This window comes from Sciurus vulgaris, assembly GCF_902686455.1.
Source record: "Sciurus vulgaris genome assembly, chromosome: 4".
In the NCBI taxonomy this organism is placed as follows: Eukaryota; Metazoa; Chordata; class Mammalia; order Rodentia; family Sciuridae; genus Sciurus; species Sciurus vulgaris.
This window is the reverse complement of record NC_136464.1, coordinates 177,396,510-177,422,808: the sequence shown is the minus strand read 5'-3', so window position 1 is coordinate 177,422,808 and position 26,299 is coordinate 177,396,510. Positions and strand designations below refer to the sequence as shown.

Here is a 26,299-nt window from a genome sequence, read left to right as displayed (position 1 = left end):
TCCATTCCCCCACATTTTCACATGCCCTCCCCTCTCCTCCCTCCATCACCTTCCTCTCTCTTTTGGTCCCCTTCTATTTTAGTGAGCTCCCCCTTGTTTTTAGTTATTTCTAACCTCTGTCTAGCTTCCATGTATGAGAGAAAACATTGGACCTGTGGCTTTCTGAGTCTGCATTATTTCACTTAGCATGATGTTCTCCATCTAATGCTACAGTTCATGATGTTGCTTCATCTAATTTTTCCTCTACCATCCTTCTTTTTTATTTTCACATTTATTCATGCATCCTCTCAGCCACCCACATATTTAGTCATTAAACTTTCTTGTGACTTATTATGTTACTGGTAGAGTACTCTAGGAGACAATAAGATTAATAGCATTAAATAAATCACAGACCAGGAATAAAAGTATAATTGTTAAGATATACACATATATATCATGCATGATCATATATCATAAAGCTATATGCCATATATATGTATATATCATATATATATATATATATATATATATATATAATCTCCAGAAGATGGACGACACAAAATCATCCGCAACAGATTTGTGGTGAGTGCTGTACAGAAATGATAAACCTCAGTCTGGCTGTGAAGAAGGGAGGAACAGAGAACGAGTCAGTTCTGGAGTTGGCACCTGATATACGGATAGAATTCCAACAAGTGAAGATGGAGAACAGATTTTGACGTGGAGGAAAATGCCTAGCATAGGGAATAAGGATGGAAATAAAGAATCTGACTTGAGTTTGGGGAAAGGTAGGCTGAATGCAGACAGTAGAGACCAAGGTTAAAGATTTAAGATTATCTGCTAGAATATCAGGAGTGCGCTGTGCTTTGGGAGCAGAGAGTAACTTGGTCAGGACTCTGTATGCAGAAGGTGTCCTTTTGTCTATTTTTTATTGGTGTTCACCCCCACCCCTGACAGGTGGAAAGAAACAGCCTCTGCCTCTGAATTCTACAACTCCTCACTAATGTCCCCCACCAGCAGGCTCACACTCATCCACACGTGCGAACCATTCCTGGCTGGTGTGGGAAGTTTACAATAGCTCAGAGACTTCCTGTTTCACCCATCCAGCAGAATTCACAACTGAGCCTCCAAGACATGGCATATGGACGCCCAGGCAAAAGTGCCAGACTCCTGTGTTCAGGCTGTGTCATGCTGCTTCTCTTTCTTGGTTGCCAGTTAACTCACTCTAGGATTGGTCTCCTGCTTTACACCAGATTATTTTAGCTCTGGTTTTTCATGCAGCCTAATATAGCTGACTCTCTCTAAGATGACTTACCAGACTTGAACACCAGTCAACATCCCTGTGCCAAGGTACGGAGCCTCACCTCGCTCCACACATTATCACCTTTCTGGGATCCTCACAGAGTTAGCATCTAGGACTCTTTGGTCCCCAATCCATCTCATCCTGCCCTTCAGCTCTATGCCTGATCCATCTACTTCCTCTTCCCCTTCTGCTCCAAGCTACTTCTAGAGGACCACATTGTGATAAGAAATGGAAAGATCACTGGAGAGAGCCTTTAGGCTAATGCAGTTTTCAGAAAGTGGTCTGAACTAGGCTCCTGGAAGTGGATATTAGAAGAAAGACAGGGGAGAATGAGATTGCTAAAGTAAATAGGAAGAAATTAGATACTGAGATGAAAGTGTGAAGGAGAAGATTCAATAAAACATTGAGCATAAACTCACCCTTTGGTCCAGCAATCTCACTCCTGATCATTTACCCTGAAGATGCACTTCCACAAATATGAAAATACACATGGACCAAACAATTCCATGCATTACTATTTGCAAATTGAAAACTCCAGATGCCAAAGCAAAAGTACAGGAGACTGAATAAGTCATGTCACATTCAGACAATTCAGTACTATGGTTTTGAAAAGAGAATGATAGAGATTTCTATGAACTGATATGGAATGAATTCCAGGATATAATGTGGGATGGCAAAGGCAGATTGCAGAAGAACATAGTGTGCTTCTTCTGTAGAGGGGAAAAGAAAAAAAAAAAAAACATAGTCATATATCTATCACTACAAAAAGAAACACACATACAAGAAAAGTAGAAAGCAATGATGCTGATTCCCTACGATGCTGAGGGTAATCAAGAGGAGAGCGATGATTCTCTGAGTACTCTTCTGCACACTTGTGACTTTTGGAAGTGTGTTCTTTGTTCTGTGCATTATAAAATATCATTACATTTATGAACAAAGGGAAGGGAGGGGAAAAAACTAAAACTGAAAACAATAGGAGCTAAAGATGCCCACTTGTACTTTAACTGACTATCATAACCACACTGACAAGGAGAAAATAAAAGGAATCCAAGGAACTTATGAACACGGTGTTTGATGACATACCCTAATCTTGGGCATGATTAGGGCTAACTTAGGGTGGGTGCATTGGAAACAAATTCTGGTTGTTTTTGGTAGATTTGTTTGGTATAAGTGTGTATATGAAGCAGTTCTAGAAACAATTGTAGGTGAAGCATAGCATTGAGAAAACCAGATACAAATTGTGGTATACGAAAACATAGAATGGGGAAATCAAGAAATTACCCATGGGGATGGACTGAAATTGAATGTATTGGTGTAAAACCATGGTTTCTTACACACATACATGAGCATTGCATGTATGCTTGCAGGTATGTGTATGGAAATTCATGCATGTAATCATGTGTATGTACATTCCGGTGTTTACTAGTGTTCAAGTAAATTAGGGAACAGGTCTGAAGAATCCTGATCCCTGAGCAGATAAAACCAGTTAAGGACTCATGAGTGACCTTAACCTTTCTTGATTGGCAAAAATGGGTGAACTTACTTTGTACAGGGGAAAAAATTTTTAAATAACATATTCATATATCTATTTATCTCTACAAAAAGAAATACATGATGTGTATTGAGCTATTTCTTATAAATGCCAACATTTGGGGAAAAAAAGAACAGAACTCAAGCTCAACCACTTAGAAACAACCAGCAAACTTATTGTCATTATATAACCAGGGTCTTCCAATGGGATAGATCAAAAAGGCAAACTTACAACTGAAACCAATCAAATATTTCCTTTGCTTTGCCTGTGTGTTGGTCCTGTCAAAGCCTCCCGCTTACATTCTCTCAGTGCATCTTCTGAACCTCCTCTGTTTTGGAGATGCCCAAATAATGAATCATTCTCTGAGCAAATAAACTCTAAAACTGTATTGTGCCTCACTCTACCTTTTTGAAACTAGCATGCTCATTAAGGAAAGAGCCAAGAAACAAATACACTCCAATATAAATAAACTTCCTTAGGGATCACAAATTTTTATGTCAACATTTTTCTTCATTAAAAAAGAACCAGGGTTCTTTGGAGAAATGACTGATTCCAAAGCTGTGGCAAGGACTATTGTACATACCAAAAAGTAAAAATTAGTACAGGCAAAACAAAATAAAACAAAAACAACAGAGTCGGATCACAAAGACACAAAAGCTAGCCTGAGAAGGTTTAAGTATCTAATCTGCAACGATCTGTGCACAGGAATATGAAAGTGAAAGACAAACCATTGAAATCACAGGAGTTCTGATTCTAAACTGGTAATAAATTCTATGTAAATAAAATACTGAAAAACTGGTGAGAGAGGACTGTCATTTGTGGAAGAATTTTAGGTGTCAACTGATAAATACGGAATGTTGGAATTCAGAGATTATCATTTTCCAATCATCCTCATAAACACTCAATAAGGGAGTCTTAATTTTAATGAAGAATGGGGTATTTGCTTGCTTCAATGTTTGTTTGTTTTTTCCCCATAGTCGGGTCACGTGTTATGAAAAGGGTAAATCAGTGATAAAGTCAGTGATAACAGGTTGTGACATCAGACACCATCTTGACGGGTTGATCAGAAGTGATCCCCACCACAACACCAGCAGATGGACATCACCTACTTCATGAAACATCCTAAGAACAAAAGCCATCTATCTGTTATTTCAGCTAAGAATGTATAGCAGCAATCTAATCACAAGGAGGCCTCAGACAAGTTCAGAGTGAGTAACATTTTATTTAAAAAAGAAAAAGATGTTGGGACAGTTTTCCTCAAGATTGTCAGTGCCATAAAACCAAAGTCAATAGAAACTGTCCAGATTAAAGGAAGCTAAAGAAAGATAAAAACTAAATATAACACTGTCCCTAGATTAGATCCTGCAAGAAGCAAATATTATAAAGGACTTTGTTGAATAGATTTACAAAACTGAACTATGGATGGTAGGTTATGTAAAAGTACTGTATTTTTTAAATTCTATATTTCAATGGTTTAAAAAAAGGAGAGATATAGATATTTTTGAAATGTCTTATATTTTATCAAATATTTCATCATCTATCAAAACCATTCTGTATGTTTTCTACTTTAAGATATGTTAATGTGAATCATGTTCCTTGATCTTAAAACATTCCTAGACTAGCCCTCACAGGGTTAGGATGCATTTTAATACCTGAATGTGATATGCAAATCCATAATGAATATAGTAAAACACAGATAACTTAGAAAGCCAACTCCTAATCCTTGTTAAAAAGTTTGAAAGAATGACTGTTTTCAGGATAAAAGGGGCTACGGGTTGTGTGGGTTGCATGAGTGGATATTGTTGGGTGTTAGGAGTCAGAGGCAGAGAAATCCTGCCTCTAAGAGCAAAGAAGCTGATGTGCTGAGAAGCAGGGAGAGGGCATGCACACAGGAAGTGACATGACTGCTCAGACCACTTGTCCTGGTCCCTGATGGATCCTCTGGCACCTCGTGCTGGGTGTGGCCCTGGTTCCTGCGAGCAGAACACCCTTACGGAGCTTCCTCTCCACCAAGCAATCTGTCGCAATCAGCTCTGATTGCAGAAGGGCCCTGCCAGTAATGCAAGCTTCAGCGGGGAAAGGTATTTGTTCAGCTGGTCAAATCCTCGCCCTCAGCATGCAGAACATGGGCTCACGCCCCTAGATGGGCATTAGGATCACCTCTGGAGCTTAACCTCTGGAGCTTAAGGACCCACTGAAGTCGAGCCACATCCCACCGAAGCAGAACCTCTGGGGTAGGGTATGGGCACTGAATGACATTTGTCACTTACCCTCTGGGTTTCTCATGATCTACCACAGTTGAGGAAAACAACTTTGAGGCTCCACACACCCACATATTAAGAGTATTTAATTACAGCAACACTAGCTAAATACCATTCCATCCTAAACTGCAGCTGTTTTGTTTTATATGGTTTGATTAATTAATTTTTATAGCTTCTCTGCCACAGTCTAAGAAATATTTTTAAATGACTCCTATGAAATATGAAAATATTTTGGTCAAACAAAAAATCTTGCTGCCATTATATTCTTCAATGTGCTTATCTGAACCATCTATCAAATTAAAAGCATTTGATTTTATTTGATGCCAAGGTATAAATTCAAGGCACCTTTGATCTGTGGCAAAAAAAAAAAAAAAAAAAAAAAAAAAAAAAATTTAAGTTGGTTACATAAATCCTTTCATAAGATTTAATCCAGTATTCCAAATCATGGCTCCCAACTTACATAAGATGTGGCTAGGGGTTGTTGCTGGGGGTTGATGCTCTAAGGAGGCATCCGAAACAACTGGAAAGCACCAGACTTGCCAATCTCAGCAAGATGACATTTTCTCCCCATTGATTTATCTAAATTTCACTTCCAAAAAGAATACTCAAAAGCAGTCTCACTCAGTTTCAACATTTCTCCACACCTACATATTTCGATTAAAAAAAACAAGATTTGATTGCTTCACTTCAGAATTTTCACAGGACAGAACTCTTACCTGCATTAGAACAGATGACATCTTGAGAATTCTTGCACATTTGGTTGCTTTTTTTCTTTGTCAGGTCACACTTGGTTGGGTACTGGCAAGCGTCCCCAGACCATCCTGCGTCACATCTGCACTTGCCGCAGTCACACGTACCATGGCCTGAGGATTTAACAACATCCAGTGAGACTCCAACTGTCTTCCCAAGGAAACCACCACTGTAACAAAAACTCTTGAGGGTGGCATCAGTTCAAGGTTGAGCTAAATTGAAACACATGTATCTCTGAGAGGCTGAGGGGTAATGCTATTATCTATAGGGTAATGCAACATGAGAATTTTATCTCAATCACTTTTGATAAGTGATGTATAAGCCTTTATTTAATTTATAGAGAGATCAAGGCAATACATCAGAAATCTAATAAACCACATGGTCAAAAACTTTCACAATAAAAACATAAAAATCCACTTAGCACCACAAAATTTGAGACAAAGCCTAGTAGGAATTATTTCTATGTAAATATATTTCACAATGCATAAAACCACAAACTCTGAATGGGAAACCTTACGTAAGCTCCATTACACTAAACTCTGGTCTTATAGTTTAACATGGAATGAAATTTTATGGATGCATTAAATAACACCATGGGATAAGATTTATATACACAAGTAAATCCTTTTTAATGAGGAAATTTGATTCAATAATCAAAGGCAGAAGAGCGTCTATCTCCATGGAAGTTTTCCAGTCCTTAGTGCTATCACCAGCCATTATCCTGTTTTTAGGCAATGTCAGTTACATAGCTGTGATCCTTAGCTTTCTTAAAAGCCTTGCTTGGTGGAGCTTGTCGATGTTTTTATGGACTGTACATTAGCCTGACCTAAGTACAAAACACCTATAATACTTGGCTCTTGTCCTCAAAGAACTTTAAAACTTCAAAGTTAAGGCTGAGAGCTAAAGAAGCTGGTGTTACAATTGGCCAGAAGTGTTTGTCACCTCAAGAGCAGTACAATCTATGACCTATAGAAGTAAGATGGAGACTTTCTGAACAATCTGGTCCTTGGGAGTTAGGCAGGGTTGGAATGGGTTGTAGGGAGAGAATTCTTATATTACTCAAAATCCTAATACCATGTCTAAATGTCTAAAATTCAAAGATCTCAAGGAATGGATCATTGATCTGGTGCAACAGTCAGTCATTTGATGTGGCAGCCAGAATCCATAGGATGAGGTGCAGGTGGTTGGTCAGAATAGATGGCTCAGAAGCTTCCTGTCTGGGTACATTCAACAGAGCCAGAATTGGATTGGCCATGAGTTTAAAACCATGTGTTCCAACCCATGTAAATGTTTTTATTTCTGTTACATTTGTCAAATTAATTATTCTATTTGGCAAAGTCCCACAAGCACCTATTTGAAATTCGTTATACTCACTACAATTTGACTGTGTAAGTTGATTATATAATTTTTATTCCTGTTTGATCTCACACAATACTGTCAATCCTGGTTAACTTGGTATCATTTGTAAGCACAAGTGATCCTGCCTGTCAACCATCCAATCTATTTGTAAAGGGATTGATCCAAAGTCTTGAAATGGCTAGGCCTCTTTTGGTAAATTAAGTATCTTGGAAACTGTACTGACTCCTTTGTAACATTAATGTGTTAGGCTGAATCACATGATATTGCCAATTTTGTCGATTGAGTATCAGATATTTCTTAGGGCTCATTCCAATGAAAGGGCTTCATGTCAATAGTGAAGAAAAACAGAAATGTTTTAGAAGATAAATGAGTATGATATGAATGATTTGCTGACCCAAGGATAAAAGATTATTCAGTTCTTCTTCTATGTTGGTTGGGCCAAAAATCTTAGATCTTAACCTAAGGTACCAATAGCAGAAATGGGTCAAAATTTAACAATTTTTTATAAGTCAAAGATCACAATTTTTTTAAAGGGAGCAAGGATTAAAATGGGAGAGGAATAAGGAAAATGTTCATAGGATAGGGAGAAACTCATTCATCTCAAACAGACCCAAAGAAGCATCAGTAGAGGAATATTCTAAGGTGCTTTTATTCCCCAGAGTCCACAGAAGCCCAGTTTCACAAAACTCCCTCCATGTAAGATTCTAGGATAAAATTACCCTGGGAAAGAGTATTTCGTGTGCATCATGATATATAATGGCACAATGAAGACCCTCCAATGTCCTGTCCTGATAATGCTATTTTTTTACTAAGGGCCCCCTTCCCTCATGAATAGAGTTAGCATTTTGAGAACACACTCAGACCCACCCTGGGTCTGGTAGTGTGTTCTCAGCACTTCCTTTAACATCTGCTCAAACATGCCAGTTGATGTAAGAAAGGTTACTGCCTTCATATTCTTTTTCAACTCCATGCCAAGTAAAAACCTCTTTGATTCATTTCTCCCCATTTAGAAAAACTAACAGAATAGAAATTGATTTTTGACTGTCAACATTATCAAATAAGAGGCTATGTACCCTTATTTGGAGGTAAATATATTATTTTTTTCTTAGAAAATAGTCTTCAGACCACTTTTATTATTTTTTCCAGATTAGTAAGAGCTTCGACAGACCTCAGGGGATTGGGCTGCTATATTTTATTGTGCTGAGGTAATCTCCATTACAGTGTCCATAATATGGCTTCAGAAAAAGACCCCATTTTTCAAAATAATTTATCCCTTATATATTAGTTTCCTGGAACTGCCATAACAAGGTACCACCAACTTGGCGACCTAAAGCAGCAGAAATCTATTTTCTCACAGTTCTGAAGGCCAGAAGCCAGAAAGCAAGGTGTCAGCAGGGTGGTTCCTACTACAGGGTGGTTCTGAGGGAGAACCTGATCCATGCCTTTCCTACCCTGGTGGTTGCCGGCACTCCTGATATTGTGTGGCTGAGAAGCCCACTCCAGACCCTGTCTCAGACCCCCATACCCCCTCTGTGTCTATGCCTTCACCTCAATATAAACACAGAGGGCACTGGACTTGGATCCTTCCTACTCCAGCAGGACCTCATCTTAACGGGATTATACCTTAAAGACCCTATTTCCAGACAGGATCACATTAACAGGCACGGGTACAAGGTACATATGACCTTATGGGGAATGTGTTCAGCCCACAACATTTGTGAATAGAGATCCATACTTTCCTCTTTCCTAATCCAAACTCAGGTGAAAGGTGGATCACTGTTTTCTTAAGATCTGGAGCAATTGGCTGGCCATGGATGGCAGAGAGCCCACCTGCCCCTTGCCTCTGCCCTACACAGGAAGGTCCTGAGAACCCACATGCACACCTAGGCACAGCTCCACTAGCCCAGGGCTCTGCCATCCCTCCCCTCTATTCCTTCTATAATGGTCTCTCCTTGACCACTGCTCCAGTCTAGAGACCCACAGACTTGGGGGCAGGCCAAGTCTGGGAGAGAGTTTAGGATCTTTCAGGTGGGAAGTTCTCAGTTCCAGGCACATCAGTGTAAGAGACAAGAGGTGAACATTTCCAGGGATCCAGGTGGCCACATTCCCTTGGTCGCTCAGACACCCCTCCCCCCACCATGGTAACAGAAACCTGGAAGACCAGGCGGGAACCCTAAACTACGGGGCCCAGGTCAGGGCTTCTCCTACCCAAGTCTAAGGGCGGTCTCCGCTGATCCAGACCTACATCACGTCCCAGCCAATAAAGGATTTTCCTGGCTGTCTGATCCATTCCAGCTGTTTCTTCCCCAGATAATTCAATTTCCACAACTAAGAAATGTGGTCTTAAAATGAACAGTGCAATGTGCTTGAGAATAAATCTGTTGACCTTCAGATAAGTTCCCAAGGAGTCAAGGGAAACCAAACACAAAACAAAAATATCAGAGAAAAGCAAAATGATTTCCTCACCAAAGCAATGGGAACAAGGAGGTAAAAGACTATTCCTATGTTTACAGGGTTGTCAGTGGCCCAGCCCATCATGGGAAGGAAGCAAAGCCATGGTAGAGTATAAATGTAGCATTGTGATCACCTTTTCAGGTAAGAGGCCTGGCCCACTTTCTCTCAGGCATGCTAAGTCTTATTCCTCTACTGATAAAGGAAAGGTATTCCAACAGAATAATACAGGTTTTGTGATTCCTAAATAATCAATAATTGGCAGCTTTGCTATTACTTCCTTTTTTTAAAACCAGGTAATTCCAAGGAACTAATCAACTCCAGTTAATGGTGAAAAATTCCTTAAAACAAAGCAAAGGAACAATGCAGGCACTTTTTATTTAGTTAGTTATGTTTTTCGTACTGGGGATCAAAGCTAGGGATGCTTTGACACTAAGCTGTATCCCCAGCTCTTTTATTTGCTATTTTGAGACAGGGTCTCACTAAGGTGTGTAGGCCTCCACTAAGTTGCTGAGGTTGGCCTTGAACTTGCAATTTTCCTGTCTCAGCCTCTGGAGTTGCCAGATTACAGGTGTGTGCCACAGTGCCCAGCATAAACTTTTTTATTTCCAAACTAAAACAAACTGTTTTAAATTGGAAAGAAAGATTTTACCAGCATTGAAAAATTTTAAATACCAACTCTTCACTTGCATATGATAACAAAAAAATAATTGTAAATTCCTCTGCCAAATCTAAGAAAAAATAAATATGAAAGGGATGGCACTTAACTCTGTCCTCCAAGCCTAATAGCATTTTGTATGAAAATAAAATTCCAGCCTAATGGGCTTATTAAATTAGTTATACATTTGTGGTCTCAAGTCCTCATGAAGTATTAAATAGGTGAAAAGAAGAAAACTAGCTAATTAGGTAGATAGAAATAGGTAAACATGTAGATGGGAAGAGACATAGATACAGAAATAGATGTAGATATATAAATGTAAATATCAATAGATATGTATAAATGTATATATGTGTATATATAGGTGCAGATATATGTACATATATGTACACATGTACATATCCATATATACATGATACACACACACACACACACATACACACTTTTTTTGCAGTGCCTGGGATTGAACCCAGCCTCATGCATGTTAGGCAAACACTGTTCTACTGAGCTACATCCCCAGCACTAAATAGAACTATAAATGATGATATAGATGTAGATGTAGATGATGATGTAGATCTAGAAATAGATAGAGATATACAGTTATAGCTATGTCTCATGGAGATCTTGTTTAATGACAAACTACTCTTTGTCACACAATCTCAATAGCTACACATAAACTTCAGCATAACAAGGATGAAGAAATGGGAGTAGACTACCTCATGCACAGGCTATAAGGAGGTTCAATGTCAGAAAACATTTTAAAATAATAATAAAACTAATTAAATGCCATTTTTTATTATCAACAATAATTTTATACAATGTCAGTCATAAAATACTTCTCCCTGAAAAAAAAACAAAAAAAAAACTGTTGGTTTAATTTCCAAATAATGGTTACTAACTACTGAGCTTTAATAAAGTACGTATTAATAAGCTACAAATTGGCACATTTGCATTATTTATTACCTAATAAGCATTGTCTACTAGAGGAAGTTAATTCTGAGCCCTCCAGTTTGCTAGTAGACCCCAATGCACTCACATTTGGCTGCTCACATTTGTTTAAACATGATTGTGAGATAACTTGGAACTCACAGGAGGGTTGCGCACACGGTAGAGATTTGCTTAACCTCATCCAGACTCCCTGCTGCCAGCATCTCACACAACCATAGTACAATGATCAGGACCAAAACCTGAATATCGTCAGTATTATCCACTACACTCCATAGGGTCGTAGACATACTCTGTTTCTCCTTAACATCTTCCCCATTGATTTTAGCATTTATCAGTTGATCTCACCTGCAGCATTTATTGCTTTGGTATTCTAAGGGCAACTTTCTATTTCCTTCATCTCTTCAACATTTATTATTCTGAATTCTTCTGAAGGAATAAGGTGTCCCTTCCCTGCATTAACTTATTTTTTCCTCACTTTTATGGGTGTATTATATTTGTACATATTGATGAAATTTGTTGTTACATATTCATACATTTCACTATACAACAATATAATTTGACCAACACCACTCCCCAGCATTTGTTTATGAAATAATTTCTTGAAATCTGTATGTCTTTAGGGTATTATTTTATTTTGAATGTTATATTTCAACAATTTCGTAATTTGTATTATTGCTCAATTTTCCCATCTTTGACCATTGAAAACTCGAGTTGGCTAGGTTGGTTCCTCTGGTTTTTCTAAGTGAACATAGAGAAATATGAGCAAAAGAAGATGCACATATTTGAGTACATTATTAATTTTGGATTTCATAAGATCCTTCCACTTATATTCTCCTTGCTTGAGTCTTAAAATTAGCCAACATTCTAAGGAGCCCTGGCTCCTTATATTTTTGAGCAGTACATTGAAATATTGAAATCTGGGCACTACTAAGATCTGAAAACTAGGTCTCCCTGGGACACCACTACTTCCAGACACTCTCAGAGTGAGTGAGGAGATACGTGCATACATGCTAACCCATACATACACACGTACCATCTACATTTATCTCTATACTGGTATTTGTGCACTGCACACACACACAAGATACAACACACACATATACCCAGATAAAAACAAAAATGCACAATTCATGCTGAGTCCTGCATCTCCCACCCGGTGGTATTCCAGCCTTTCTTGTTTTTAACTTCCTTCTCCAACAGTGAGAATGTGGCTGTCATTAGCTACAGGATCTTTATTTGTTCATTTACTGGACACACGGAATAGTTTCAGAACTGCTTAGAAACAGACTGACTGACCAGAACACAGTGTTTGTGCACAGTTTTTGGTTGTGTTTAACTTTACAAAACATTGTTCTCCGAAGTTACTGAAAGCAGCTCTTTTTCTCCCCATCCCATCAATGTGGTTAGAGACTCCCCTGTAAGACACTTAAATTCATTTGACACCTTCTGTATTTCATCATGGACTCCACCCATGTGGTGGTGAATATTTTTTAAGTTTTACTTTCAGTTCATTGACTCTTTGTGGCGTCCAGCTCACAGTTCCTACAGAACACCACCACCCCAAACCCACCTCCTGCTCCCTAGGTCATGGTCTCCTTGCTGTCCCCAGTCCTTGTCCACTGCTCATCTGTTTCCGTCTCTGTGGTTTAGACCTATTTCACAATTTGTGTGAATGGAATTGTATAATAATGTAGACTCTCAGACTTGGCTTCTTCCACTAGACAAAGTACATTTGAGAGTCATCTCATGAAAGTGTAAATCAGTAAGACCTCACTCTGTTGTCTTCAATTGCTGACTCGTATCCTGCTACATGAACACAATAGTTCATCTATCCATTTTCAGGTTGAAGGATATGTCTGTTGGCCTGCAATGCTTCGTAACTGCTGATAAAGATACTACAAACAAGTGAGTTCCATTTTTATATGGACATACATTTTCATTTCTCTTGAGGTGGGACTTCTGGATTACATGGGACATACACATACACTTTACATTTAAAACAAAACTTCTAAATTGTTTTCCAGAGTGCCTGCAGCATGCATTTCAACCTGGAACACAGGAGAGACCAATTGTTCCATGTCCCCTCCACCACCTGGAATTGGGACCTTCCTCCTTTCCTTCCTTCTTCCCTTCCATTTTTCCTTTCTCTTTTTATATTTTAGTCATACTAATAGGTCTGAAGGGATAGCTCATTGTCATTTTAAGTGGCATTTTCCAATAATTAATATACAGAGCATCTTTTCATATACTTTTCTGCAATCAATTTTTTGTCCATTTTTGTATTGACCTGGAGGTTTCTGTTTGTTTATTTCTATTAAATTTTTCAGTTTTTTTATTGTAAACAAATGGGATACATGTTGTTTCTCTGTTTGTACATGGCATAAAGGCATACCATTTTATAATCATAATCAGTTTTTTATACATCTTGTATACAAGTTCACTGCTAATAATATGATTTGCAAATATTTTCTCCAAGCTGTGGCTCTTGAGTCATTCTCTTTTTTTCCCCACATTTTTTATTGACACATTATATTTGTACATAGTAATATCTTTAGGAGCTCCTGTTTTAGTCAGTTTTTGACTGCTTTTTCACTGCTGTGACCAGCCCAATTAAAGAGGAGGAAAAGTTTATTTGAGGGCTCATGGTTTCAGAGGTCCTAGTCCACGGAAGTCAGCTCCATTCCTCAGGGCTTGAGGTAAGGCAGAACATCATGGCGGAAGAGTGTGGCAGAGGGAAGCAGCTCACATCATCAGGAAGCAGAGGGAGAGAAGAGAGAGAGAGAGAGAGAGAATCTCCACTCTCCAGATACAAAATATATACCCAAAGCCACGCCCCAATTCCCACTTCCTCCAGCCACACCCCACCACTTCAGTTACCACTTAGTTAATCCCTATCAAGGGATTAAAACACTGATTGGGTTAAGACTCTCTCGACCCAGTCAGTCATTTCTCCTCTGAACCTTCTTGCACTGTCTCACATGTGAGCTTTTGGGGGACACCTCACATCCAAATCATTACACTTCCATACTGATTTCCATAGTGGTTGGACTAATTTGCAATTCCAGCAACAGTGTTCAAGAGTTCCCTTTTCTCCACCTTTTCTCCAGCATTGATGATTTGGATTCTTGATGACTGCCATTCTGATGAGAGAACCTACAGAATGGGAGAAAATCTTTGCTGGCTACTCTTCTGACTGAGGATTACTATCTAGAATATATAAAGAACTCAAAAACTTTACACCAAAAAATCAAATAGACCCAATCAATAAATGGGCAAATGAATTGAACAGACACATCTGAAAAGAAGTAACACAAATGACTGACAAATATATGAAAAAACGTTCAACATCATTAGCAATTAGAGAAGTGCAAATCAAAACTACACTGAGATCTGGGCTCACTCTGGCATTCTCTTTAACAACATCTCTCAGAGAATAAAATGTTTTGATTTTAGTTAAATCCAATTGATCTTTAAAAACTGTTCTTCTTTTATCTGTGTAAAGACTGTTTAATTCCAAGTTTATGCTTTTGCCACTAACACACAGTCTTAGATACTGTAATTTAGGGAAGTATAAAAATCAGATACCGTAAGCACTTTGTTATTAGCTTCCTTTTTTTTTTCTTTCCCTATTCTTTTTCTTCCCTTTTGTTAGTTAGCATTATTATGATTCTATTTTACTTCTTCTTTTAACTATTTTAACATTTTGGATTTTAGTGTTGTCCTGGGGTTTATATGGATGCTCACTCCTTAATCATTCAGACTCTGCTTTCCAGAAACACTACCCTACCTCACGTATGGTGTTATGAACTTAAAGTAGCAAGTCCCTGATTCCTCCCTCCCATCTTTTATGGTATTTTACTTTTGCATAAACACGCAGAAATTTTAGTATAAATATACAACATGGCTGCTATTGGTTCTGCTTTAGACCATCCTCTTTTAGAGCAACTACAATTAAGCAAAGCATGAATGTTGTTAACCTAACTTATTTCATTTCTGGTGCTCTTTATCTCTGTGTGCAAATCCAAGTTTTGGTATGGTATCACACTCCTTTTGCCTAAAGAACTTACTCTAGGTTTCTCTAGAGTAGGTCTCTTACAATGAATATTCTCACAAAAAATCCCTTTTGATTTTCGAAATGTGCCTTTTTGCTGGATATAATCATCAAAAATGTTGACTTTTTTTTCAGCCTTGAAACACATCACTCCATTTTCCTCTTGTTTGCATGGTTTCTGACAAGAAATCTCTTATAATTATTATCGTTGCTTCTCTATATCTAATGGGTCTTCTTCTGTGACCCCCATCTAAGATATTGTTTGTGTTGCTGTCCATCCATTTGAATATGATAAATCTACCTATTGTCTATGTGAGTTTGTTGTGATTTATCAATGCTGGGTTAATATTTATTTTTCTGTCCCTTCCCTCAAGTGCCATGGGTACTCACAGGTGCCCTAAGAACAACAGGGTTATGGCCAATTACCCAACATGCGTGGGATTTGGTTCATGGACCTGGCATCATGGACCTGGGCGGCTGCATCACCATCCTGGAGGGGCTGCTGTTCTCCTCCCTGAGGTCTCACCTCCCAGGGTCACTTTTTTGAAGAACTTTCAAATCTCTTCTGTGAAGTTCAGTGGGATTTGTAGAGGAATAACTGAAGAGGCTGTGGATTTCCTCAAATTCTAGAGCATGCAGAGGCCTCCGACTCATTCACCAGGGACACCTGCCTTCCACCAAATTTCCCATTGCGTGTCTAAGGGCCTGGTTGAGTCTGCCCAGGAAAGCCAGTGCTCATTTCTCATCTCTCTCCAACTGCACATTTGCCCCCAGATTTTGGACCACTAGCTTTTCCTATGATTTCAGATCTTGGATGAATTCAAGGACATGTGGGAATTTGCAGTTTGCCCTACTTCTCTTCAATGCAAGAGTAGATGACACCTTCTAGCTCTCTAAACCTTACATGGAAACAAGGCTCTTATGCTCACTTTGAGAGTAAGTTCACCAAGAGTATGGAATTAGAGCTCACTTTCCCACATCCTACAATGCTACCTAGTTCTGCATTTAAGTGAAATGTGGGAAACAAACAATGACAGAACAGAGCTATAAATATAAAAATTGATAACTTGAGTTACTTCCAATCCTATGTCACTCTTATGGTTTGGATATATGGTTTCCCCCAAATCTCATGCATGAGATAGTGCAGGAATGTTCAGAGGTGAAATGATCAGATTGTGAGAGTGGCAACCTAATCAGTCTATTGATCTATTGAATGGATTAATGAGTGGTAACTGTAGGCAGGCCAGCATGTTTGGAGGAAGTAGGTCACCAAGGGGGTGCCCCGGCAGAGTATATCATCCCTGGCTCCTTGGATGCAAGCTCTCTCTGCTTTGGCTCTCATGAACCAAGCAGCTTCCCTCAATCGCTCTCTTCTGCCATGATATTCTGCTTCACCTCCGGCCCAGAGCTATGGAGTAGGTCACCCATGAACAGAACCTCTGAAACTGTGAGCCACAATAAACCTTTCTTGCTCTAAGTTGTTCTTGTCAGGTTTTGGTTACAGTGACACAAAACTGATGTTACTCTTAATAACTACTCAGAATGCTTGTTTTAAACTTTAAAACAGCATATACAGTAATTTTGGAGATAAGCACACATTTTTGTTCATGCACAAAGTATGTAACTGAATTTTAGTGATATAGTTAGACATTGGAATGCATTCTTATATTTTCATTGTTACTAGCTTTAAAATAAAGAACAAAGCAAGACAGTTATTTCTGCACTCCTCACAGTTTCTTACTGACAAATTTTTTATCATACTGAGAAGAATGGATGATACAAATCCATGCTCTCCAGGTATCATAAATAAGTAAGGTGTACTGAAGCTGGAGCTACATGGTAACCTTGAAGCGGACGTTTAAATCTGAACACTTACTTGGTCCTGTCAGCTCAAGACCATCTGCTTTTATTCAAATGTGTAAATACCCAAGACCTGCATTGTGTCCCATCATCCAGGGGATTCCAACATGCTTACTTAATAACAAATACTCTCAATTTTCTCCTACTCTTTTTGAGCCATTATGCATTCCCAGCCTTCTCTAAGGATAAGAAACACACTAAGGATTCTTATCTAAGGATAAGAATTAACTACGCTACATCTAGAATGTTGTCTAATATTACAATCATTTCAGTTTGAGATAGAAACGTGGTCATTTCAAGATGGGACACCAGTTCCTGACAGCTTCTCAAGCTAACAAAAAATGGTGTTTTAGGTGTTTCTGCTTTTCATTCTTGGGAACATTTTGATGTGAACAGTGGAAAAATTCCATGTAGGGTCTACTGCCTAGAAATGAAAAGGTCTGGGTTTTAGTCTTGCCTGGACATTAACAAGCCATGTGAACTTGCTGAGGAAAATGGAAGAGAGGAGAAATGGAAACCAATAACCACTGGCTTCTGCTACTGTGATAAGTACTTTATGCAGGCTAATCTGTTTAATTTTCACAAATTAAGAGCCAGTGAGATGGATTTTGTTTTTCTGTTTTGTAAATGAGAGGACTAGGGACTAGAGTTTGAGTGGCTTACTCAGTTCACATAGCTTATGAACTCAAAAGCTCTGCTTTCCCCATTCTGGCCAATATTATTTGTTCAGTCCCAGAAGGCAGTGGACTTGGAAGACCCTTTGCTCTAGGAAAAGAGGTAGAGGAAGAGCTGTGGACTGCTGGCTTGATGGCACTGGTTTTGTTTGTGCCATTTCCTTTTGGAGCTGATGTCCAGAATTGTACTCTGCATAATCCTTCATGAAAGAATTCTTAACAGCAAAGTGATCAGACTTCTTTTACTATTTAAAATTAAATCATACTAAAACTAGTAGGTAAAAGAATTTAAAAATCCAGTCACCTAAATTCTTTAGATCTTGCTGTGCTCATCTGCAAAATTAAGAGATTGGACTGAATTACCTCCAGATTCCATGCATTTGGAAAATCCCCTACTGTAGTCCAATTATTTTATTTTCCTCATAACAAAGCAAAGTAGTCTCTCCAACTGGAGCATACAATGTCATAATACAGGCAGTGGTGGCAGATAACAAGTAATTGTTATTTAGCCATATTTGCTACTAAAATTTATGGGATAGTTGAAACTCCATTTGTTATTCACAGCACCCTTTAAAATACTGTAGTCTCTCTTGATGTTTATTTATAACATGGGTTTGGCTTTAAGCTGCTAAAATTGGAGACTTAAAAGTGGAAATTCTGGCAGCCTGAGATTGAAGGATAAAATATACATGATAGTAAAGCAGGACACAATACTTTGGCTGAACTTATGTAATAAATTTCATAAAGTCACATTTATAATAATGTATCAAGTTCATGCAAGAATTATACAAACACACAAAATACAAATACACAAGAATGAGTTCAGGGTTTCAGAGAACCCTGAACTAGTTAGATGCTAGTACAGAATCTGCCACTGCTAGCTTTGTGAGCTTTAGCAGGTTGTAATAAATCTTTTAATTCTTCTGGCCTCACTATTTTGGGGAACTGGGGATCTGGTAAAATAAAAAGGTATACATGAGTTCCCTGTTTCTTGTGGGATAAAGGGAATGTCTCTCTAAGGGAGTGTTAGAATGATCCTCCCTGACCCTGTTTCATCCACACGAACCCCAAGAAGCAGTAGAGTATATCACTACTGATACTACCTGAGAATTCATGGTGATAAGAGAGAGTGCTATGTCCATGACTCAGGAGTTTGAGTTGAGATTGGTACGGGGGCAGGCAGAGGATCACTTGCCTCCTTCTGTCACCCAGTTAATTATCAGAAATATTGACAGGGATTCCTTCACTTTCTTTTGCAATGAAAACAGTTCTCGCTTCCTTGGTGTTATGGTTTGGATATGAGGTATCCCTCAAAAGCTCATGTATGAGACGATGTAAGAAGGTGTAGGGGAGAAATGATTGGGTTGTAAGAGTCTTAACCCAATCAGTGAATTAATCCCCTAATAGGGACTAACTGAGTGGTAACTGAAGGTGGGTAGGATGTGGCTAGTAGGAAGTGGACATTGGGGCATGGCTTTGGGGTATATATTTGTATCTGGACTATCTCTCTCTGCCTCCTGATCCTCATGTGAGCTGCTTCCCTTCACCACACTCTTCTGCCATGATGTTCTGCCTCACCTTGAGCCCCAAGGAGTGGAGCTTGCTGTCTATGAATTGAGATCTCTGAAACTGTGAGCCCCCAAATAAACTTTTCCTTCTCTACAATTGTGCTGGTTGGGTCCTTTAGTCACAGCAGAGAAAAAGCTGACTATAACACTTGGTCTCTCCCTTGGCCTTGTATCTTCTGTTAGGGCATTTTATTCAAGACTATTAATATCAAACACACCAAATGACAGACTCACTCAAGGTTTAGAAATGTAATATCCACCCACAGTATGCATTCGTCAACAGACAAATGTAGTCAAACTGGAATCTAAGAATCTCACTGTCCTGACCAAGGTTAGCAAAATCTCACCTTTACTGAAGAAAAGATGAAGCTCCACAATCACTACTGATTCCCTCCTCACTATGGACAAGTACATGTGCCGAGGAATATGCATGTGTGTGAATACGTATATGTGTTTAATTCATATATGCATTTATACATATATGTCACATACACATATGAGAATTAGCAAGACTATAAATTTTGTCTTTTAGTATAGTTACCAAAACTGAAAGCCCTGGGTTTTGAGATGTTACACAGCATAACTTCTAATGCTGATGATTTTTATCAGAAGTGTTTGTTATGTGTGTCTTCAATAAACATTAATAGCATTCTTCATCTAACACTCATACATTGCCAGTGGGAATGCAAAATGGTGCAACCTCTATGGAAAGCAGTAAATGGATTCCTTAGAAAACTTGGAATGGTACCACCATTTGACCCAGTTATCCAACTTCTCGATTTATACCCAAAGGATTTAAAATCAACATTACAGTGATTCAGTCACATCAATGTTTATAGCAACTCAATTCACCATAGCTAAAATATGGAACCAAACCAGATGCCCTTCAATAGATGAACAGATAAGGAAAATGTGATATATATATACATACATATATATATATGTATGTATATATATACACACACACACATATACCTATACACACACACACACACACACACACACACACACACAATGGAATATTACTCAGCTTTAAAGAAGAATGAAATTATGGCATTTGATGATAAATGAATAGAGTTAGAGAATATCATGCCAAGTGAAATAAGTCAAACTCAAAAAACCAAAGGCCAAATGTTTTCTCTGATATGCAGATGCTAATTTACAATGGGAAGGGACAGGGAATAGTTACTTTATATTAGGTAGAGGGAAGTGAAGGGAGGGGAATGAGTATGGGGGTAGGAATGATAATAGAATGAAACAGACATTATTACCTCAAGTACATATATAACTGCATGACCGATGTGATCTACAATATCTAAAATCAGAAAATGGAGAGATTACACTCCATTTATGTAGGATCTATCAAAATGTATAAATGTACTCTACTGTCATGTACAACTAATTAAAACAAATTAAAAAATTTAATCAACCACTGCATTCTTTATCTTCAGTTCTACTGGTTTCCTGTAGAGTGAACTCTGCACATGTCCTTTCCTCACTCCCAGTATGGAACTGTACGTCACCGTGGTGCCACTCTGGGCTCAGAGCTTCAGAGTATGGACTCAGTGACAGGCTGTGCTCAAAATCCACTTCCACAATGTGCTGCTGGATAACTTTGAGCAAATATTTAATCTCTCATATTAGTTTCCTGCCAAAACAGAGTATCACAAACTGGGTGACTGCAGACACCAGAAATGTTCTGTTCTGGAACTCAGATATCCAGAATGAAGGTGACTGCAGAGCCATGGTCCCCTAAGACTCAGACGACTTTCCCATCTCCTCGCTCCTGGTGTGATCCTTGGTGTTCCTTGGTTTGCAGATGCATCACTCAGATCTCTGCCTCTGTCACCACATGGCCTTTTCACCAAGACTATCTGTGACTCTTCCCTTGTAAGGACACCAGTCATATTGGATCAAGGGCCAACCCTACTCTGGTATCACCTCATCTTAAGGAATTAGATCTGCAATGCCCTGTTTCCATCCAGCTGTTACCACCTCTGCCAAAAGCATCTGGAGAACAGCTTGTCTGAACACAACTGTCCCGATGATCACAATCCTAAACTTAAAAGAGGCAGCATTTTGCAGAATAAAAAAATGGGTATCAAGTGTAAATTCTGAACCATGTTTTTCCTTCTCTCATGGCAAGTGTGTGCGCACACACACACACACACAATCTGATCAAATACAAAATGGGCTTCTGGGTTACAGAGTCATGACATTTTCCTGAAGGAGGACTACATTTCACAAAGGCAATAGGCAAATATACTCCAAAAGTAATTCAATAATCACTTGAGGCTGAATAACAATTTAAAGACTCTGGTGCTAGTCAGTGTGCAAACAGATATAAGTGCATTTAAAGACACTTATAGATGTATGTTTGTGTGTGTCGATCATGTATTTTTTTGGTTGTTTTTAAGGTTTCTAAAATCCATTCACATTCATAGTCAATCTTGGGATACCACCTACTCTTGAGAAAGCAACAAAAATGTAAAACGCAACACAGAGTTAAAAACCTCTTTTATTTTCAGCATCAGAAAAGATTTCCAAAAAAGGATTGTGCACAAAATGTATTTGGGATGCAAGGGAAAACACCAGAATTATTTATCCCTATTTCTGCAATGATATAAATTTATTTCTCTTAAGTCAGGTCATAAGGCACAATATTGATATTATTATTTTTTAGACTTCATATATTATAACCAAAAATTATAAAGAAAAAAACACATATGTTAAAGTCATGATCCTATAAGCAAATATGTTAAAGATTCCACTTCACAATGATGTCATTTAAGGATTTCCATGACAGGAGATTGTCACAGCCCATAGGGTATCCTATATTCACAAGATACTGCCTGGGGAAGTCGCAGGAATCTTTGCAACCCAGGGGCTCTAAAGAGTCAGAAAGAACTCACTTAGCAATATTTGAATGACGGAGACACCAGCATTCAGAAAAGCATGCTGAGTCAGCAGGAAAAGAGCACAGCAGAGGTCCTATGTGGGTCTCCAGGGAAGGCACTGGCCCCTGTTGCCCCCAACCAGAGTGCAGTGTGGACAGATACAGACAAAGGCGGAAATCCAACCTGCATGTCCACAGAGATCATTTGAAAATTTCCTCTGAACCAGTTTGGCACAGTTTCAGCAGAATAGAGCTTGTATTAAGTAACTGGCAAGGCCACCAAATGCCATGTGTACCCAGCAAGGTGCAGGAAGCCAATTTAATATTTTTAGGAAGATGGCTACTAACTGAAGAGGACTGACTCATGGTTAGAATGTGTCGATGAACCAAGAAGGACCACTGACCCAGTGGGAAATACAGTTGTGGTGGTCTAAGCTAGGAACTAGGTAAACTCGAGAAGCAAGAATACAGAGGTAACAGCAAAGCCCTGTGAGCCGTGAGCAGTCTGCTCCCAAGGGTCTTATATCACCTTGGTCCTTAGATCTTGACTCCCGGGGAGACCATTAATTGACTGAATATACTATGAATAAAATGAAATAAAATTTCTACCAGTGGAGTAAGAGTAGCATTGCCAACCATCCTCCTCATTCATTCGTTGAAGCCCGAACTCAAGTAAGGTCAGAATGTGACCTTACTTGGAAATAGGGTCATTGCAGATGAAAGTAGACAAGATGAGGTTGTGCTGGAGTAGGGTAGGCCTTAATACAATATAATTGATGTTTTTAAAATGAGAAAATATGGACATAGGGATGTGAACACAAGTAGAACACCACAGGAAGATGAAGGCAGAGATCAGGGGCTGTCTACAAGCCAGGGAATCCCAGAGTGCCAGCAAACCACTAAAGCTCAGGCAAGGGCCCTGGAACAGAATCCTGAGGAGGAACAGACCCAGCCAACCCTTGATCTTAAGATCTGCATCTCTGAAAACTCTGAGACAGAAAATTCTTTAGTTTAAACCATCCAGTGTGTGAAACTTTGTTACAGCATCCCCAACTAATACACATAGTTCAAGGTACAGTTTAAAAGAATCATGAGAAAATGGAAATGTATCATTTTGCATTTCTGTTTAGTGTTTCAAGAGGTAATTGCCATGCACTGACGTATTCAACAAATTGTAAATCCATTTGCTCAAAAGACGATCCATAAATGACGGCTGAAGTTTAGCTGCATTGGAGGCAAAGCATTTTAGTCTGAGTGTTGTGCCACTTCAGGGCCACCCTGAAGATTACACTAGAAGGCAACAATCTCTGAACAAAAGTATATGTTGCTTTTTGTTAGATTGTGTCTAAATAGAAGAAAAAAATATATATGCAACAGAAATTCCCCAGATAAAATACACTGCTTAAATTCACTAAGAAAAAGTCAAAGCATGCTATGGCTCATCTTCATGTTCCTTCCACTTATGACTCCTCCATTCTCCAAACCTTGTTTTCCATGAAACAAGGCCAACTCTGTCTGAAAATAAAGCCTGTCCACTACTATGAACCCGACAGCATCACTAAATTCCAGTGGGCTGTGCCAAGGCTCCCCCAACAAAGCTCACAAATTATGTCTGAGAGGCAGACTTTTAATACAACAGAACTTTTGATTGCCCCTTAAATAAATCTGTGTAGTGGCCAAATTAAAGATGATCAGTAATTACCTTATGGTCAACAAGTGTTATGATCAATCAATTGTTTGGAACATTATTTTCTCTTTACCCAACTAAAAAGGATCAGATGGCAACAATTGATTTTTTTCTTTCCTTCTCACTTAGTTCAAGAATTAACAAATATCTATATTTTGAGTTATCTTTATTATAAACCCTCTAATTGCAATGACTTTTCTATTAATTCTAAATCCCCAGGGTATCTCTGCTATAAGCTGTTATGAAGTGGGTAGTTAATAAAAGTTATTGACAGTTTGGTTGACTTGACTTTAAAAAATAAGAAATAATTCTCTCACATGCTGGTAAAAGGACTTCAAAGCTTAAATGTTTCTACAATACAAAATCAGCCATCCAAAAAATAGATATTTGCAGTTGGCATGGAGACCAAACTGAGCTCATTACTATTCATTCTTAAAAACTTTTTAATCGCTTATGAAGTATTTGTAAAATTTAAAAAGCAATTCATGCTTTTGATTCCTTTTAAGAAAAAAAAAATCCTAGATCAGTAGACAGAAAAATTAAATTGGGAATAAAGCCAGAGGGCAAGCAGTATTTTTTTTTTTTTCAGGATATCATGCTCCCTCACTCTGTTCTGATCTCCCTCCCTCCTTTCTTGAAAAGTAAAATCCAGACACAGTTCACTCAGTAAGTAGAGCACTTAGAGGAAATACATTTACTGGTAAAAGAGAGGCAAATTTTACTCAGGTGTGCAGTCAGGTGATCAAAAAGGAAAGGTTGCTATAGCAGCCAGTGCAGCCTACTATTCAGCAACCACTGAAGCTACAGCACTTGGAGATGGGGGAAAGATCATGGCAACAGTGCAGCTGTTACCCCAAAGTAAAGGGCTATCTTCCAGTGACCACACAGTCGGTTCTCAACATCCCCACCCCCTGGCCAGGATGTCACCATTCCTGAGGTGTGATTCTGTACTTCCCCATTCTGAAATTCCAATTTTTTCATTTAAAATTTTTTTCAGTCATTTCTGAAGAATGTATCTTAACTCCCCTTTTGCATAGGCATACTGGTATTTCCTTTGGAAAATAGCTTTCCCAAGTTTACAGTGCATAAAATAACACAAGTACGAGTTAAACTTGAGTTACAAAAAACTTTGATTCACAAACTGGCATGAAAAATAGAAGACTTACTTACAGAAGAGGAAATGTGTGGTGAACGTATTTAAGTGATTCTTCCAAGTGTTGAAGCAGTCTCTTGAGTCATTTGCTCAGCTTAGGCACTTTGAAGCTCAGGTGCAAGAGTGACATTCCCAGATGTGCTGTCCTTCATCTTACCCCTGAGCTTCCTGTCTCCAGGCTCAGAGCCCACATCCAGGTCTTTCTCTGCCTTCTGCTTCTTTGAAGGAGCTAATGCTCTGTCATTTATTTTGACCACAGTGGCATTATCAGCCCCTTCCCCTTATATCAGAAAATTGAGCAAATGTCTTCTACTATGTACAGAATACTATAAAAGTCTCTCCGTGAACACAAGTCCCTACTTTCAGCTCTTTCCCAATTCAATCCTCCTTTTTCTTTTGAATCTCCAAAAAGGATTTTCACTCCTCCTCTTACCTTCTATTTACATCAAATTTCAAAACCACTGTTCCACTAACATTTTTCCAACTCAGATGAGTAATGTGCTTTCCATAGCTTAAGTCCCCTGACTTTTCAGATCCTTATCTTAAGTCATATCCTTAGACATCTTCTCCTTTCTCAGCCTCTTCCTGTCCTCCTCTGCATCCTTACTCCCTCCATCATGGCTGCATACACAGCAGCATCAAAACCATGTACCTACTGTATCTTAGAGGGAATGAAGCAAATAAAAGAAACAAGAAAATATGGAAAATTTATTCTGAAGAGAATTAATTAAAACTAAAGCTCATCTGCATTACTGAGTCACATGAGATTTTAAGCAGGTGTGGCTTAAGTTATGTTCTCTTATGTTTTATGCCCCCTGTCATCTTGTGAGTGGTTTGAAACACAGAAAGCAAGCTCTTGTGGATCAAAGGACATGTTTTAAAAATCAAAATCCATTGCACCTTTGCATATCTAAATATCCAATATTCAATAAAAATAAAGTTCAATCTGCCACATGCACACCTTTAGCATTTTATTGAATTTAGTAATATACCATGAACTGTTCTGAGCCTTGTTTTCATTTTTCCACCTAGAATATATGTTAGAGTTTTTTTTTTTTTTTTTTTTTTTTTTTTTTTTTTTTTTTTTTTTTAAGAACTATGAAAGAGAACTGAGATTAGATTTTACCCTCCTTTCAAACTAAGGAATTAGCTTTCTACAGTTTTCTGTGTTGT

The 26,299-nt window shown here is 38.5% G+C and overlaps 1 protein-coding gene across 1 annotated transcript in view; it reads right to left on the bottom strand.

Moving 5' to 3' along the window:
* Positions 1–26,299, bottom strand: part of ITGBL1 (integrin subunit beta like 1) — a 236,330-nt gene that overhangs the window by 125,618 nt on the left and 84,413 nt on the right. Inside the window, exon 3 of the mRNA XM_079138630.1 lies at positions 5,788–5,934. Within this exon, the coding sequence (XP_078994756.1) occupies positions 5,788–5,934 (147 nt within the window). The remainder of the gene's footprint in view (positions 1–5,787; positions 5,935–26,299) is intronic.